Source organism: Diprion similis, chromosome 7 (assembly GCF_021155765.1).
Source record: "Diprion similis isolate iyDipSimi1 chromosome 7, iyDipSimi1.1, whole genome shotgun sequence".
Classification (NCBI taxonomy): Eukaryota; Metazoa; Arthropoda; class Insecta; order Hymenoptera; family Diprionidae; genus Diprion; species Diprion similis.
The window spans coordinates 5,300,655-5,319,970 of record NC_060111.1 but is presented as its reverse complement, the minus strand read 5'-3'; the positions used below and the strand labels follow the sequence as shown (position 1 = coordinate 5,319,970).

The 19,316-nt window shown below is 34.9% G+C and overlaps 1 protein-coding gene across 1 annotated transcript in view; it reads right to left on the bottom strand.

Annotated features, from left to right (window-relative positions):
- LOC124408149 (disintegrin and metalloproteinase domain-containing protein 10) overlaps positions 1 to 19,316 on the bottom strand; it is a 148,663-nt gene that overhangs the window by 118,004 nt on the left and 11,343 nt on the right. Inside the window, exon 2 of the mRNA XM_046884886.1 lies at positions 1,268 to 1,436. Coding sequence (XP_046740842.1) covers positions 1,268 to 1,436 — 169 coding nt within the window. The remainder of the gene's footprint in view (positions 1 to 1,267; positions 1,437 to 19,316) is intronic.

The following is a 19,316-nucleotide window of genomic DNA, read 5'->3' as shown; positions in this document are numbered from 1 at the left end:
CCATGACTCACGTGATCTTCCTCTGGATTCTGCCCGCGAAGCTTTATTCATAATTCATCATGATTCCATGTCATAAAATAGTCCGACTGCGTCGTGTTGCAGCAGAGAGTAGCTTCCAGTTACATACATGGTAATAAATCATTCAGCTGCACCGAGTGAGCGAGCATCAATTTGCGCTAAATGACAAAGGCGTCATCCGTATCTTGATCCACGCACGACCCTCGAATGATGCATTTGCTCAAGAAAGTCATGTCAAATTTAACAGTTGAAACTCAAATTGTAAATCAAAGGAATCCAAGTGACTGAAAAGTCTTTTGAAGCAACGAGAAATGTATAGAAATTATTGAAATCATTGGAAATTATTATGGGTCATTTGGAATCAAAGGACAGCGTTCAATAAGTCTCGCGGCAAATGATGACAATTCATCGAGGTTAGATCGATTTCTGTCTTATTAACGTGATTTCCAGTCTACCAAGAGATTTCTATTAGCCCCTTCAGTCACACATTTTTCAACTCAGTATTTTGGCCTTAATTTTGTTACACTTGGGTTGTCTGGGTTCGCTGATCACGAATCTAAAGTCAGAATTTGATAATTCCTAAATCCAAGATGGCGTATCAAATACGATGATATATCCAAATCCTGCCTCCAGATTCGTGATCAGTGATTCAGTCGAAAATATTGATTGAAAAATGCGTGACTGTAAGAGTTAAATCTTACATGACCTCCTACGATTCTATCAAATTCCAAAATCACTGAAAATTTGACAGAACTTTCTAAAATCATTGAAAATCAGAGTTTACTTGACCGCAAGTCAAGTAAGATCACATATCGAGTTATAAAAATCACGGTAAATCGCTGAAAATAAATTTTGACGAATCGAGATCCTCGATTTCACTCCCAAGTGAATGTTCCCTAGAAAAGACATCTCTGCTTCCTAAATGACACAGAACCCCGCTTATAGAAGTGTTATTGCCTTATGGGTGTGATTGTGACATGACAGGTGGAGCTCAAGAAGTGCATCGCGAGGTTCGTATATGGTTAGTGCTGTAGGAAATGCGTGGGTGTGCCGAGTATAATGTATAATGCTGGTAGGGAGGTTGAGCGATAAAGCGTCCCTTTGAAAGCCGCATATATATATACATATATATACTTGTTTATTGAGCAAGAGATTGCCATGCCATACCGGCGTGACGTGTTGTCACAGATGCATAGATGCAGGCATCCGTGCCGTTGACGTTACCTTGCTGCTTCAAGGAGATACCGACCTGTCAAGGGCCTCAAGATGCAATAGCAACGGCCGTTCTGGTGTTCCCGGTGATTCCGAGTCCTTATCTTCCGCGTCTCGACGCCTTCTGGAGTAGTGATGCTCCCGCAGCGAAGACGTGTCGTACCAAGCTGGTCCATAACTCCTGATGTACGAGCCTTGCGTTATCCCTGGAACAGAAAAGCACCAAGGCTCGGATCAGACGTTGCCTGTTAGTTTTTAATTATGACAAAGTAGGTCTCACAAGTCGATGGCCGATCAATTTGTCTCCGAACCTTCAGACTCGTTTTTCAAAATTTATTGTATATAAAAAGCGGCAAAATTTGGATTAGAGCCATATAGTATATATATTAGGGTGGCGCAAAAAAAAACAAACTATTTTTTATTTTTTGTTGCACACTCCTTGAATATATTTTCACTATTTACTACATCTTACCCGAAAATATGATTTCAGATAGGAAATGAAAATTAATTTTCTAGATGTAACCGAATAATCTGATAACTGAATATATTCTTATATATTTTCATGTGTCTGTTACAATGATTTAATGTTAACTGGTTATGTGCGTCAAATTTTCTTGTCACAGCAACAATATTTGGAATTTAAACTAACAATTCTAAATGCCCCAATAAAGTGTTCAGGTAACTCTGCCGAAATGAATTTCCTCTCAGCATAAGAATTTGCCACTAGGTCTGGACACATTGGACTTTGATTTTACTTCAAAATTTCGATAAAATAAAAAAAAAATGAGAATACAAAGAGATCCGACAACTGCAGCAATAAGTATCGCGCAGCCGGAGCGCTGAGTGAGGAAAATAGGCGAGGAGGAGGAACAGCTTGGAAATAAAAAAGAAAACCCAGGTTTATTATATCGTTCTATCCACTGCTGCAGTGGAACAAAACGTGGACAAACGTCGAACAATCCAAGCGGACTGTGAGAGTCCGGTGATGAATGGATGAAATGAACAATCGGACAATAGTGCCTTCGGCCGTCGATATATGTATGTATACATGATATAACTAGCTACGGCCACTGGATAGAATATCGATTTCAGATTGCTGAGTCCGTTTGATGATGCTCTGCTGCTCCTCGGCTGTCTGAACAACGCGAAAAGATGGTTTGTAATTCTTTCTTTTTTTTTCTTATTTATTAAGCCCGTACACAAAGTAGATACCCGTTTCTGCAACGCGGCAACGCTCGAGTGAGTCTGCGAATGTGCATGCGCGGAGTACCGAAAAGACTACGTTTAAGTCCTGGGAGTTGAAAGTGGTACTTTCTGTACTGCGCGCATGCGCCGACGCGAATAAATCTGACATTACGCTACCATAACCTCAATTTCGTGCTTCGTGAAAAAACGTAACACACTTTTGTTACATAAAGAATCCTGTCTAACAAGGAAGCAGCGGTCTTTTCGCCTCGCGTATTTGCGATATTCGTCTTCGGCTCACCTACGACAAAAACAAAAAAAAAACGAAAAAATTGATAGAAATTAGAATAGAAAAGACTATGAAAAAAATTGATAGATATTTTTTTTGTTGCATGTTCGGATTAGTCTTCAACCTCGCTATCACCTACTCATATCCAAGATATGTGTTCCCCATCCAAAATCAAAATGTTACTTGTAATATCTCGAAAGTGGCAAAATTCATAAGTTCACGAGTATTACCATTATTTTTCCCCCTCAAAATTCTTCGAGTTTTGTATTAAACTTTTTCTTGTATCTCTTGTAGTTTTCGGGATATTCGTCTGGGGTAATTAAAATGGATCACCCTGTATACTCATATAAATATATGACATGTATGCACGTTTTTGAAAGTGTACGATTCCCATCCGATCGTCATCTCGAATTATGGTCTCCTCGGCTTTTATGGTTGAACTTTCGAATCCCGAATGTATATATATTTACGTATTTACGACCCCTTCTTCTTTTTTGTCTGCGTCAGAAACTCATATAATTTATCTCCTCCGTGTTCAGATTAAGGATTTTGACCGTGCGAGTCTGCAAATGCGCAGAGCACCGAAAAGACTACGTTTAAGTCCTGGGTGTTGAAAATGGTACTTTCCGTACCGCGCGCATGCACCGTCACGAGCGAATCTGACATTACGCGACCCTAACCTCAATTTCATGCTTCGTGAAAAAACGCGTAACACACTCTTGTTACGTAAGGAATCGTGTGCAACAAGGAAGCAACACTCTTTTCACCTCGCGTATTTGCAATATTCATCTTCGGCTCACCTACGACTCGTATTGCAAACTTACGTTCGGTGCAAAATGACCGAGTTTCCCTCCTTGTTGTACAATATACTATTTTTTTTTTTCTTCTTCTTCTCTTAATGAAAAACTGTCACTTTTCACGCGTATAAAAAATGGTCATCAAAATGGTGGGGAGATTTTCATTCTTATTTTCGATACATACGTAGCGGAATAATTAAAACAATAATTCAGACAGCCGTCAGTCTGTGTTAGAAAAATTTTTCACACCTCGTATAAGGTTAAAATTCTGTGAGCGAATTTCCCTTCCCTGTATCGACAGAGAAAATGAAAAAAAAAAAAGTCAGAGAGAACTGAAGTTCGCATTCGGAGCTGCGTGCATTTTCATTATACTATTTTCTCACACGTCATAAAAATATTTATAGTTTTGAAAGAGGCATTATATTTCAGCATGTCGCGTCGGTCCGCATGTGACACCTTATAATACATCACCTGCATAAATACTATATACATATACATTCGTGCCGAAGTGTGAAAAATCTCTGCCGCGATCAATCGCTGCGTTGCAAAATTGTGTTTTCTTTCAATTTACTGATAAAAAAAGCAGAAACAGAAAAAAAAAAAAAAAAAAAAAAAAGAAATTCAATCAATCAATTTCAGGGAGACGGAATCGGGCGAAAATTCTTCCAATTCAGAAACGGGTATTGGAATTGCGATTGAATCGTACTTGCGAATTCACAATAAAAAAAATCCCAAATTCGAAGAAAATATCTAAATCAATTTAAATATTATAAACAAGGCAAATCATTTATAGCAGAACGAAAATAGGTGTTATATTATATAAATTCAAGACTGATGAAACTCAAGAAGAAATTAATTGAATATATATATATACATATAGGTCTAATAATATAACCGATCGTTCGAAATTTCTCATTATTATAAATCAAAAAATTACTATAAATTAAAAGGGCTAAATAATCGTTGTTTTAAAAAAAAATAGTCGGTTTTTTTGCGCCACCCTAATGTACATGTATATACATATATATATATATATATATATTTATATATATATAGTAAATTTACTGGATATAGCAAAAACCCGTAATATTTCCTTGCTGTCAAAAGTTAACGTGCGTGTTGGGTTTCGGATGAAGATAAGACAGGTCTGGTGTAACAGAAGCGGCGTGGCGAAAAAAAGCCAAGGTGAACTGGCAGCCACCCGCCACCCGCCACCCGCCACCCCTTTGCCTCGACGCCACTTGCTGCATGGCTTCTACCGGGTTTCCGGACACGCGAAAGTTATGCTAAATTAGCTGTAAACAAAGGCACCACCACGGCCTCGATCCGCGTGCCGCGATAAGGTTAAAAATCTCGCGGAATAAACTTTTACATAGATAAAAACGTTGGGAAGGGCGAGGAGAAATGGAAGAAAAGAAAAAAAAAAGGAAAAAGGAAAAAGAAAAAAATTGCGGAAAAAAGTATGATAGGGTAAAATATCTGTAATATATATTGTATATATATATATATATATATATATATGTATGGATGGATGTATATGAAAATGTCTGTGTGTGTGTGTGTGTGGACGAAATTTCGTTAGTGGAAACTTAATTATACGGCTGCCCTCGTTCTGCAACTCGACCCCGCTTTTCAACCATGAAGGAGTTTGGTTGGATGGAGAAAAACCGATAATTTTCATTAATTTTATTACGAGATATACCCGAACATTGAGTATTGTTAAATTATAACATTTGTTAGGTGCGAAGATCCGTGAAATAATAGACAAAAATTAAATAACACAGGAATTACGAAGAAAAGTATTTTGAATCGTTTCAAAATGATTAAGAATCCAACAGATTCATTCAATTTCACTATATTTATTTTGCGGCTTATTTTATTCCGAATATTATTCGCTGCGAAAACACAGAAAGACTTTCGTTTTATGTCGTTGACATTGTTGAATATTTTATTTAACAATATTTTACTGATATAATTGATTATGATAAAGAAATGGAAATATTGTGTTAACGCCTGAGTAAAAAAAGAACAAAAAAAAAAAAAAAGGACGGTAAAAATGTTTCTTTATTCCTTTTTTTATTTCGTTTAGAAAAATGCCTAAAATTTATGCGGGGAAAATGGTGGGAAAAAAATGTTGAAATTTAGTGAAATCGGTGGTGGAAGAGAAAAATAAAAAATAAATAAAAATAAATGAATAAAAAAACTGATTGTTCGTAACAGAATCCCAAAGGATTCTCGCGGTCGCTTGAAACTATAAATGATTATTGTTTATTTTATTTTATTTTATTTCATTTTTTTTTTTTTTTCTTTTCGCAAAATGTTAGTTACGTGATGGGAAAAGATCTACGGGGAGGACTCTCCGCGATGTTTCTATCGGGGTGGTCTTGAGTGGGGTGAAAAACGGCTTTTCAGATCGCAAAGCGAGAGTAGAATGTGTGGCTGCTGCCGGGGAGCGCTTTTCAATCCGTATACCAGAGTAAACAGAAAATGAAACATGGGGACATTGACTGTACATACGAGTGCGGGATGAATAGCCCGTTCAACGTGCAGCAGGTATATATAGGTAGAGATACATACATACGTATTTCGGAATATGAAACCACGAACGTGAAAGTCGGGGGAAAAACAAGCGGAATCGCGCTTTCGCCCCTCGATCATAAAGGGCCGAGCGGTTCATTTAAGTCGTGATTGGACGTAACCAGCGGAGCATATATACATACATACATATATCGACGGGAAAAACATCATCAGCGTCAGCGTCATCGTCATCGTCGTGACGTGAATGCAGCGATGCGATCCTTTTCTCGTTTCAGTTTCACTCTTCCGTGCAATAATAAGCTTTTCTACACCGTGTGTGGAAACGTGGCACGGACATGTTAATAATATTTGAATGGATTCATCGGTACTTCTCGATCAGATGATGACCCAGAAATTATAACCCGAACAAAAGTAACAAAAATAAATAAATAAATAAATAAATGACAAATGTGAATTTCACTTAATTAAATCAATTTAATTTGATGTTGTTCAATTGTTTCCCATTTTTTTTTTTTTTTTTTTTTTCTTCATGGCATATTTCTGAAAAGTGTTTTTTCAACTTTGGTTATTTTTCGTTTGGATTGGTTATGACAGGTTATTTTTATTTCGGTCATTTATGACAGGTTATTTTAGGTCGTTTTTTTCCTTCTTCTTCTTCTTCTTCTTTTTGTATTATTAATGACTGGCTGTTTTTGTTTGGGTTATTCATGACAGGTTATTTTTGTGTTTTTTTTTTTTTTTTTTTTTTTCATATTATTGATGACAGGCTGTTTTTGTTTCGGTTATTTTTATGTGTTTTTTTTTTTTTCTCTTGTTTGTTCGTATTATTAATAACAGGCTGTTTTTGTCTAGATAATTCATTACATTTTATCTTCGCATGGATGATTTTTGTTTCGGTTATTTTTGATAGGATATAGTTTGTATTAGCTACTTCAAAAAAATCGGTCCCTGAATTTACCGAGCAGTTGAATTTTAGCGTTATTGATTTATAATTGATTTATAAAAAAATTCTTGGGTCGTGTATAGATATATATATATATATATATATATATATATATATATATATATATATATATATAAAGCTTTAAAAAACCGTGTTTTAAACGTTAATCCATATAAATTCTCTCACGTGTCAATCGTTTGGGTATTTTTTTTTCTCTCTCTCTCTCTCTTTCTTTTCCTTTCATTTTCTGAAAAACTTTTCGCCCAGCCCATCTCGTGGGGAAAATTGTAACTAAATCCAGAACCGTCATATTCATATATCTACTAAAAAAGTATCCGACAAGACGGAGACAATAAAAAATGAAGAGAATGAAAGGCAGTTAAGTAAGGGAAAAACTAAGCACTGCAAGAGCGCAGAAATAGCAGCACAGCAGAGGTCGTAGCGATTCTTGAAAGTTTTCATTCAGGATGAATACGTTGTAAGTACGTGTAACTTCGCTTTCAAAAACGTGGGTGTATATAATTTCCGTCTAAGGATTTGCCTGGAGGTGAAGAGAGAATTCGCTTTTAGAATTGTTGCAGGCGTGTTATTAGATTCTGCATAACCGAGACGAGGACGCGCTAAATTCCCGCGGTGGTTTCCAGCTTCCTTTGATATAACCGTATGCGTCTTATGCTCGGCGACATTTCTAAGCATTTGCTGCCTCTACATTCGCATTAATTTACACTCACGTGATTCACGTGACGCTGTATTTTCTTGTGATCATTGCAATAAATTTATCAAATGAATGTAATAAAAATAAGGTGTTTTATTGATATTGCAATAATCGGAATACTTGGGAGTATATTGAGAACTAGAAAAGCATATTAAATTTATATATATATATATATATAGATAAGAATTAGATTTGAAATTTAACAAATTCAAAAAGCAAGTAAAATTGACATTGAAGAAAAATAAGGATTAACTGTAATTTACGTGGTACAGAATCGGTGGGATTTACTCGAAAATATCCTGAAATCGGTCAACGATACTCGAAATTTAAGTTCATCTTATCCGCGATTACAGAAAATCTGCAAAACAAAAAAAGAGTTCGACTTGCATTGAAAATCTTTCGAGTATGTTGGAATAATTTCAAAATTTTTTTTATCTCATTCAGTTGATATGTGTACAAAAGAACTTGAAATATTCCAAAATTTTTTTCCAACCGATATCAAAATTGTCCAAAAACAGTTGAAACGTGTGTGATCACGATTATGGTCAAATTTGTACTCGAAAGCATTGCTGACGACATAAAATCCCATCTTAGATCCAAAAATCGGAGTAACGACTTCAATTTTCGAATCAGTGGCCTACCTCCAAAAATTCAGCATCGAATTTTGATAGTTTTTTCGATTTCACATCCGCCATTTTAGATACGCCATTTTCGATTTAGGAACTGTCAAATTCTAGCTTCGGATTCGTGATCGGTGATCAAAAAAAAAGCACCGAGTGACAAAAATTCGGGTCAAAACATTGAGTTGAAAAATGTGTGACGGGTTAACTTTTTTAGAAGCGTTTCGATAGAAAGTACATTAGTTTTTCACACGTTACTCCGAGTTGTGAGATTTCTTTCGACTTGACGTTTCAACTGACTAAAACATTGTAATTATTAATTGTAACCAAAGAAAATAAAAATGATTTTCAGATGTCAGGAAAGTAAAAATAAATTTTTTTTTTTTTTTTTTTTTTTTTTTTTGTGCAAATTTTAGAAAATTCAAAATAATGCACAGCAATGTTTACAGAAGTCATTTTTGACTATTTAAAGAACATTTTGAAAATGATTAATTCTTCAAAAAATTTTAAAGGTACCCAACTTTGCCCCTCCCTCGCCCTCCCCTAACTCAAAAGCGGGTAAATTTATTTCATTATATTAGATTCATGACAAAAAGAGAGAGAGAGAGAGAGAGATGTATAAAAATAATTTCCGGTTAGGTGCTTTGAGTTAATTAATAAAGGCTTAATTAATGAATGAAAATCAATGGACAAAGGGCTAAAGAGATTTTGGCCGAAAGGCAGTCGTCAAGCTTCTGCCAAGCCAAGGTTTACTTTATACCCGTGTAAGGATTAACAAAAGCGTCCGACAGACAGCAACAAGACTGAATGAATCGTCAGGCAACCGTCCGCGCTGCTGCTGAGGGATGCTGCTAATTATGAGACGGCACAGAGAGTCGATCGATCTTTCCGTCTATACATCTAGTGGGTTTATATATATACACATATATATATATATATATATATATACACCCACACATGTACCAAGAGCGTGGAAAAAGACGTTCGAGTGTTTCTGATAGCCGTCCGCAATTTTCCGTGGCGGGTTGATCGTTCCGCTAACAACTTGGCGTGCCCTCTTCGCCTGCATCCACCCCCGCGTTTCAAGCCCGTGGAAAAACGAGCCAGGAAATAACAAAAGAGGAAGGCGGTGAAGGATAGATAAAGGAGGAAAGGAGAGACGGAGACGTATATATAAATATACATATATATATAGTATATGGGATATTCCACGCCAACTGGACCAGTGTTAAGCCCCGATCATCTCAAAAACATTTTATTTCTCTCTTTCTAACATTCTACTCGGTAAAAAAACGCGACTGGAATTTTGTTCAAATTTTTTTTTGTTATACCGTTTATTTTTTTTTAATAAATATTTCAAGTCGATTGCGGATAGTAATTTTTTTAAGAATCTGAAAAAAATCTTCTAAAATCCAGTGAATAACACAAAACAACCACCTCGTTAAGAAAAATTTGGGCCGAATTTAAAAAAAAAAAAAAAGTTTTCTCCTTTTTTAATCACCTAATTCGGATATAAAAAAAAATTTTAAACCCAATATTAACACAGGATCAAATCTTAAGCGTCATATAAGGGTAAATTTACTTGCAAGTGTTCGTTTTCACCAATTCAATGACGCGCCCCTCTGGTTAGTAAATATAATTTTGGGTTCAAAAATTTTTAAATTCCGCATTGGGTGATGAAAAAAAGTAGAAAAAAAATTCAGCCCACGTTTTCTTTAGCGGTGGGGGGGGGGGGGGGGGTGTTTCGTGTCGTTCGCTGAATTTTTAAGAATTTTTTCAGATTTTAAAAAATCGGCATTTACATAACCGACTTCAAATACTTACGATTTGATAAAAAAAAAAAAATTTAGAGTAGAATGTTAGAAAAAAACATGAGATGATTTTGAGATGATCGGGGCTTTAAACTGCTCAACTTGGCGTGGAGTACTCCATATATACATACATATATATACATATATATATATATATATATATATATATATATATGTGTGTATGTAAATGTAAACGAAAAGGAGAAAAGAGGGTATAAAGAAAGCAAAAAATAAAAAGAGACAGCAAAGCTCACGGGGATGGAAAAAACGGGTGAAGACAGGAAGAGGATAGACGGAGGGGGGAGAAAAGGCGACCGCGTGCTCGGCTGGCTGACGAGACTCTGACTCGTTCCACTTGGCACAGAGTCAGCGGAACGCGGCCTGCAACCTGCAACCTGCAACCTGCAACCTGCAACCCTCGTGGCGTCCCACAGGCAACACGACCCAACCTTCCGACAGGATTCATAGCCGTCTTCCTGCATCCTTATGTACTTATGCATTCGCCTGGTAGAATGGGGACGTGTAACAAACGCTGGGGACCGGATGTTCTTGTATCTACTTGCCTTTCATTCAACATATCAGTCAAAGGGTAAGTAATCGTAAAATGGGGGTTGGAATGTGGAATAGAATAGAATGATCGTACGATGAATGGATCGTAAGAATTTTTAGAATCGGATTAAAAATTTTGGAAGATTATAAATTTACGACACGTTATTCAATAACGCGGAAATCTATTCTACGGAATATCAAAATCCGTAAATAAAAGTCAAAGCGTGTAAAAAGCCAAATTTTATGATCGTAAGAATTCTCGGATGGGGACGATAACGTAAAACGATTGGAAAATAAAAGGATCCGCAGATTTTTTCCAAGATTTTTCAAAGACGCGATAATCTATTTTATAGAATTTCAAAATTTCGAGGGATTCAAAGTATAAAGTCGTCGGAATTTTGAAATATACTTGTCAAAATTAGGATGATCGCAAAACATAAATATCGCAATATCGAATGTTTAAAATAAAAAGTAGAAAAATATAAAAAAACAAAACCAAAAAAAAAAAAAATACACGAGGTTTAAGGTATAAAAATTCAGAATATATAATTTTCGAAACGAATAAAAATATATCAAGCCAAAATTCATTTAAATCTAAATTTTGACTTTGTTACGTATTTCTATTATTATTTTTTTTTTTCTCCAATTTTGACATTCTCCGCAATAGATTTTCGCATTTTGCCTAATTTTGACGAAATTGCCATTTCCTAATGTTTGAAAAATTTTACTACCGACACCGGGAATTTGGATGTGAGAAAAAAGTTATTCATAAAAAAAAAAAACAGTTCTGCAGACTGGAAGATGGGAAAATCTGTATTGATTATCTTATCATTTCTAAGGTTTTGGTAATTCGATCTTAAATAGGGATAAAAGATAAGACGTTTAAGCGTCAAAGTTTCCTCGTGAAATTAATTAATAAACTTACGGTTGATGAATATGAAATTAATTTATTCTCACTGTAGATTGCTTTAATAATTTTAGACGTAGAGTAAAGAGACGTTTGACCCGGTTATTTTCGAAATAAACTTTTTAATCTGAATTTCCATTATTATTAAAATTTTGAAAAATATAATAAAGACTCTGCAATAAGAAACCCGATCTTATGAGTTTTATTTCTAAAATAAGAACTGCAGTATAGCGAGTTGTGCTCAATTTTTCAAGAAAACACTTTCAATCAAAATTTTTTGTATAAAATTAATCCCCTGAAAAACAGAATTTTCAACGCGATTGAAGTTTTATTGTAAAATAAAAGCAGCGAAATTCGATTTATACATTTGTCATTATAGATAGAACCTGAAGAATCTAAGAATATTATAAAAAGTAATTTTTGTTTTAATATAAAAAATGATCAGAATAGTTATCATGTATGCAAATATTATTTGTAACTGTTATTAACAATTTATTGTGTGGGTATGTACGAATGTGATCATCTTTTGTGTCCGACTCCAACGATTTCATTGATTTTAATCTGAATCAAAGCAGATTTTCCAAAATTAAAACTGATTAGATTTTTGCTTCGATCAATTCGGTACTTTTTCAATTATTCAAGTAACAAATTTACAAAAAATGAAACAAAAATGACGATATCTTGAGAATGGATTGAAAAAAAAATTGATAGCGTGAGGTTTTTTGGGTCGCCAATCTCGAATCTAAGGTCAGATTTGCAGAATTTAAATTCTTCGTATTCAATAACCTGAAAAATTCTAAAAACATTTTGATTTTTATAAAAATTCGTACTAGTCGTTTTATTGGGTGGCTGATCACGAATCTGAAGTCAGATTGCGAAATCCGAAATGGCGCGTCAATATGGTGTAAAAAAAAAAATTGTAATATTCCTATTTCGGTAGAAATTAGTAGGCGAACGTTTTTTGGCTCACCGATAACGAATCGGGGGACAAAATTCCAAAATTAGTAGCCACAGGAATAGCATCCCTTATTTGTTGCAGATAACCTCTAGGGTAGTTTTTACCCCTCAAACGAGAGACTCAATATGTAGAAAAATACGATTTTAATATTTTCAGATGTGCTACAAGATATCGCTGAATATAAGAAAAAAAAAAAAAAACTGTCGAGTCACATCGCGGGTATTTTCATCGTCAGTATAAAAAGGAGCTACGTTTAGACATCATCATGGCGCAGAGAGAGAGAGAGAGAGAGAGAGAGAGATAGACATCGGAATTTATTACGTTCAACCCAAGTCATAATAAATAAATAGTATTACAGATAGTTGCTAGAGAATAACCAAAGAGTACAAAACAAAGAAAGAAATATTTATATCTAGGACTAAAAATGAAAAATATAAAATAAAAATTCGAATATAAGAGCAAAAAAAGAATAAGTTACAAATTAAAAATTGAATATAGTAGATCAATTTAACAGATGATAACGACGGCGATATGGAGGATCTGGATCAAGGTATTAGGTAAGACAAAGGACAAATGAATAAATAAATAAATAATAAATAAACAAATGATGACAAAAAAAAAAAAAAATAGATATAAATACAAAAACAGATAATACAAAGTCATGGTTTTAAAACTTCTATAGACAAAGTATTGTTTCAGAGACGATGAAAAGCTATTCCAAAAGCGTATGGCTTATAGCACAAAAGCGAGTGAGAGAGAGAGAGAGAGAGAGAGAGAGAGAGAGAGGGAATCGATCACCCCCTAACAAGGCCTTCATTTCTCTCGATGGACGGATGACACTCGTGGGAAATACGGAGAATGAACCAGCACAGGCTGCCGCTGTTAGAAGCCCGGTGTAATCGCGAAGCGTGTGAAGCTTTCACTCCGTATAGGTATAGGTATAGGTATATAGGTATATATATATAGATATAGAAGCTTTTAATTATAAACCCACCGTGAAACGGCAATTTAACCCACACGCGTCTGCATACTTCAAGCTTCCGGAATTAGCTGTTGTTTACTTTTCACCTCTTCGCCTAGCCTCGCGTGACACGCGAATCGTATACCAAACTCACGTCACGCTGCATGCTCTCACGTTTGCAAAAATATTATTCGTCGCATGGCCTCGCAGAATTTCTTTCAACCAAACACGGTAATTAATACTGAAATGAATAGCGATTTTCTTTTTCTTGTCTTTCGGTTTTTTTTTTGTTTTTTTGTTTTTTTTTTCTCTCTCTTTCTTTCTTTATCGCGTCATCTAATATCAATATCAAAAATTTTGAAAACTTGTGGGAGTGTCTCGTGATCACTTGGTAAACCGATTTACCATTTAATTAAGGTTTTCGGTTTTTATCAACAATTATTTTATCCCCCCCGTTCGTTTATAACCTCTCTCAATATCCTAGAAGAAAATAAAATTTATTTCATTCAAATGTATTCGAATTTTCAAAAAAATTCTGTCTCAAAAGCTAGCCAATCGATTTTCAAATGGACCGAATATCTCGGATCAAGTGTATAAAAAAAAATCGATCGATATTCTTTTTAAATTTGTAAAAAAAAAGAAGAAAAAAAAAATGTTGTTGTACAGGTCTGTACAAGATATATTGGAGCCGGTCTGATTTGAATCCTGACCCCATAGGCGGTTGTTGTTTCAGATAGATTTTTTACTTCTATTTAGAAATTTTTTTTCAACATTAGTCGGAAATTGTTCGTTAAATATTTTAGCTTCGAAAAACCAATTTATTAGGTAATCGCGGAGCAATATGATAGTAATATTTTTCAGTAGAAAATCTTTTATTTTTTCACGCAATTTTAGTATATACGTAAGAAGAAAAATGCAATTTTTTTACATCCGCCATTTGCGAGTCAAATTTATGATATTTTAGGCGAAAATATATTGCTATTGGAGAATAAAACAGTAACACAGCTGTTCGAAAAGGACAGTGTTAGCTCATTAAAATTTTTCTTTTTTTTTTTCCCCAATTAAAAAAACTGATACAACTGAATCAGTGCCAAAGTCAAGTCTCAGGTTTCGTGGAGCTGAATAATTGACTCATTTCGAAACGTAAATGTAGCGTACCGGAAAATGATTTTCGGAAGAAAAGGTTAAAAAAAAATACACATCGAGAAACGGACGGTAAACAACAATTCGAAGAGATTGTTAAGAAAGTAGGATATTCCGAATTAATAAAACGTGCATGTTAGTTAGTTGGTCTGAAAATGAAAACAATCAAGTCTGTATTACCTCAACCTCTCTCGCTGATAAACCGCCAAATTTCTTCAACCCTCGCCCGTCTTCTTACTTTTCCGTAACACTTTCCTTATCTTAATCATAGTGAATGACTAACGAACACTTATCACGGACTTTCAGATACTTTACTAATATTTATCCGCGAAGGACACACTGAATAACGCTCACGGCGCGCAGTTTGAATTACGGGTCTGAACGTGTTCGATGCTAACTTCACGCTACAGCCGTTAGTTCAAACGACGGGCGGCCTGAACCAAAGATGGCGCTGCAAGCGATCACTTTTCGCCGCGAAAATTCAGTGTTTCGTGTTTCAGCTCGTGCAATTAAGTTTTTTCGCAACTCTTAAGTTCGATTTTATTGTTATTAGTCCTGAATTAAAGGTAAAGGATGGATCTTTGTCTTGTGTTTCGTAGAATTTCGAAAAAAAAAAAATTCGTTCTTGTTTTATTACGACCGAAACTTTGCTCACTTCCATAGTGTCGTTTTTTACGACTCTGAAAAAGAATGTTGAAATTCGGAAAAATACATGATTAGACAAAGATTGCTCCTTCGCCCTCAAAATGCTTTTAATATACAAATTCAATGCAAGCTCCAGGTGCGCCGGGAGTATAGGCAACTCCCTTATAAGCTAAAATTTGGAGGGAATTCTTTTTCCGTCATTTGAAACAATATTTTTAGTATAACATCAGGAGCAAAAAAAAAAAAAAAAAAATAGTCTAATTTTTTCATACAGTTTAACCGAAGATACCAATACTGGATAGAGTTTTTAATTTCTCTCTCATAAATATTAGAATAGAAGTAGCTGCGTTCTTTTTTCTTTTTTCTTTTTTCCTTCAAGTTTAAGAAATCACTTTAAAGCTTTTCGCGATAATTGTTATCATTCTTACCATTATCGTTATTCAACTGTATTAATCTCGTCGTGAAAGCAACTAGTTTAAATTAAATCGTATAATACCAGAAACATTTTATTCTCCTATTCAGACACACCCTTTTGCCACGAAGCAGTCTCTTCTTTCCGTCGGCGTTCGCGTGCGGGAATTTCGCTTTTGCAGTCATGTATCTAAAAGGGTAAGTAAGCTTTTACGTTTAGACGACCCCACGGACACGCAGCGGACTTCGGGACAGCGGAACGGCGGAACGGCGGACCGGCTTCGCGACGAAGCTCGAGGAGGACGCCAGGATGCCGAGGGAGAAGAGGAACGGGGACTTGAAAGCAATTAGTTTCCACTTTTGTAGAGAAAGGGTTGAAGGGCCGAGCGTCGGGCGTCGAGGACGTCGACCTCCTCCTCCTCCTCCTCCTCCTCCTCCTCCTCCCCGGGGACCTCGAGATTGCCGAGAGCCATCGAGTTCCCACCGACTGGCTACAGCGACAGACATCAGAAGAATTGTTCCGAGTAAACAGAGTAAAACGCGTGTGTGAATTGAGGATAGAACAAAAAAAAAGATGGCTCTGTACATTAAGGTAGGCAACCTAACAAAAACAAACAAAAAAAAACAAACAATTTTTCTTCAGTTACCGTGAAAATATCGTTCAAGATGATGAAAAACAAATTCTGCTAAAGTCTGAGCTCTTAATATTGATATTAAGAGGTGCTTGATCGTGATTTTTGATTCCCCATTTAAATAATACGGGAATTTTTTTTTTTTTTTTTTTTGTATCTGGAATTTTATCACGTTCTAACGAATCAGCGTGTTGTAAAAATCAACGCATATTCTTATAGGTAATTTAAAGATCTACAAAAAAAGTCTAATATAATTTTTCGCCAAGTCGACCCGTTTAAAAGTTATTTAAGGTTAAAGTTCAACCTCAAATGGTAATCAATGACTTTCACAATTATTTTTTTTTATATTTCATTGCAAAATAGGTAATGGCTCAAAAACATAAAACATTATATGTTTCGTGAAGTTCATCAAGTCTTCTTTGGTAAAATATCAAATTTTTTACATAATACCAATAATCGTAAGTAATATCGATTTCGTAATAAGTTTGATGATTTGTACTGAAGAAAAAATGCTGTTTTTTCCTTTATTTATTATTTTTTACCCATCCTACTCTACACGATATAAAAATCCACGATATTAGTAAATTTTTTTTTTTTCAAAGTTCAAATTTTAATTATTTCAACCCCAAAATTTTCTCACTCGTTATCAAAATTTCGTCACCGGATGGCGCTGCGCGCGCTAATTTTCTCGCGGATGAGGCAACTGCTTCTAATATCCGTTTCATCAAAGTGATAAAGTTCTTTATCGATTGAAATAACTTTTCTAAACCGAAGAAAAAGATGCCAGCACGAGTTGAAAATGTGAAATATTGTATTTCCTTCGTCACGGTTTACTTGTTAAAACAATAATCTGGCCATATATAATTTTGACCGATGCTTTTAAAACAGCTGTTTCGAGTGAATCTAGTTGGAATTTGATGGATAATAAAAATCGTATAACAAAAATAAAAAATACATTATACGAAATGCATGAAACCGTGTAATGATAACTGAAATTTTTTTGAAAAATAAAATTAGCTTTTATCCTGTATAGAGAATATAAAATTTAAATATCCGAGTATAAATTGTACGAATTTCCATCGAAAACGTAACTACAGTAAAGGAAATAATAATGATAATAATAATAACAATAGCGATACACGGCATACGCGGTGTAACGTAAAACTGAAAATAATAACGAGATCTGGTTTTATATAACGACTCGTACAGAATGAGTCTTTGTAAAAAATGACTGCACGTGAAGTTTCACGCATTGCACTCGATGCAGCGGAATTGAATTTTAATCCCACCATCCAACGTTCAAACACAAGCTTCGCGTATGCCGGTAAATTATTGGAAAATATATTTCTTCGTACGTTTTCCAAATTTTGTCTGTGTTTGTTTATTTATTTATTGATTTTTTTTTTTAAGAAAATAACGTATCGTTCGCAGGTAGAATAATAACAAAACTCGAAACTCGTTAGTGGTACACTTTATTTAAGAAATTTCATCTTAAAATTTTCAAAAATTCGATTTTATTTTCTCGTAATGTACGGTATATTCAAGTACACACATATGGAAAATTTCTTATCAATCCGGCAAATATTGACAACTCGATCTAAGTTGAAGATAAAAAAAATAAAAATATCTGCTGCATGTCCGAAGTGCTTTTAAACCTTAAACGCGGTTTTTTTTTCAAAAAGTCGGTGAGGAAGATTTCTCGGAAACCGAAATTTCAAGACAAACTTTTTAAGTATATAATTTAGTAACCTATCGAAGTTTTTTTTTTCTCCTCGATAAATATTTTCCATTTTATAAAAGAATTCACGGCCTAAATTTTTGTCAAAAATCGTTGTTTCTCTTTTTGAGAAGCAACCATTTTGTCAAAAATTATTAAAAGAAAAATTCTTGAAAAATCGATTTCTTCGGCCTCATGCGACTGTATAAAATCTCTCGAGCTCGTGAACGCTAATCTGTATGTATACTATATTGAAATGAAAGAGCAACAAGTGCGAGGCTCGTGGATTCGAGCTCTGTCTGTCTGATCACAAACGACCTAGTACCACTGTGAGAACTCAAGCATCTCGACAGTTCACTTTCATCGAAGCTTCCTCCTCGTCTTTCTATTCCCACATCCTCCACCTCAGAGAAGCAGAGGCAGAGGCAGAAGCAACCATGATGGTAAACGCGTCTCTTCGCCTCTGAATAAAGTATTTCACTTTAGAAGGTTGGCAACAACGTGACTCGGACCTCATTTCAAGACGTGACAGTCGCAGGGGTGAGTTTTTCTGATTCGCTTTGAATGTCGACCACTTCGTAGTAAAAGTGGAACGAGAGAAAATCGTTTGCGATCAAAATCCGTGATATTTTTTGATGCAGGCTGTTTCTATGTATACCTTTGCAAACGCTTGTTTGATGTTTTACTTTAAATACGATTCAAAGTCTGGCAAATTTCTGCACCACCGAAATCTCTCGTCTTTCATATTCCAACGCGAGATATTATCGACGTTAAACGAAACACGCGACAGTTTACGAGAAATAAATAAACAGAAAGAAAAAAAAAAAAAAATCCCGACATTTTTTTTGTACCATCGGACAGCCCGTCGAATGAAAAGTTGAAAAAGCGATGATAAAGCGGGGAATTGCGAATGGAATGTTAGAAATTGAGCGCGGAATTCACTGACCGTCGAAATTTTTCGCTTTGTATCGCGATACTTGATGTTGTGTAATCAAGTTCTCCGATTTATTGACGATATATTTCATTTGTGCAGTTCGGTGAAAAAAAATAAAAAAAAATTATTCAAATAAAATCAATAATTGCGAAGTGAATGTGAACTTGATTCAGTAGAATTTTAATTGGAAAATTTCTCTTCAATTTGTAACTATGGATTAAACGATGCAAAATTCAAATGTTTTTATTTTAATTTTCAGTCGTTTGAACTGATTAAAAAATGTTTTTTTTTTTTTTTTTTTTGTTTAAGTAGAACTGAACGTGAGTTCAAA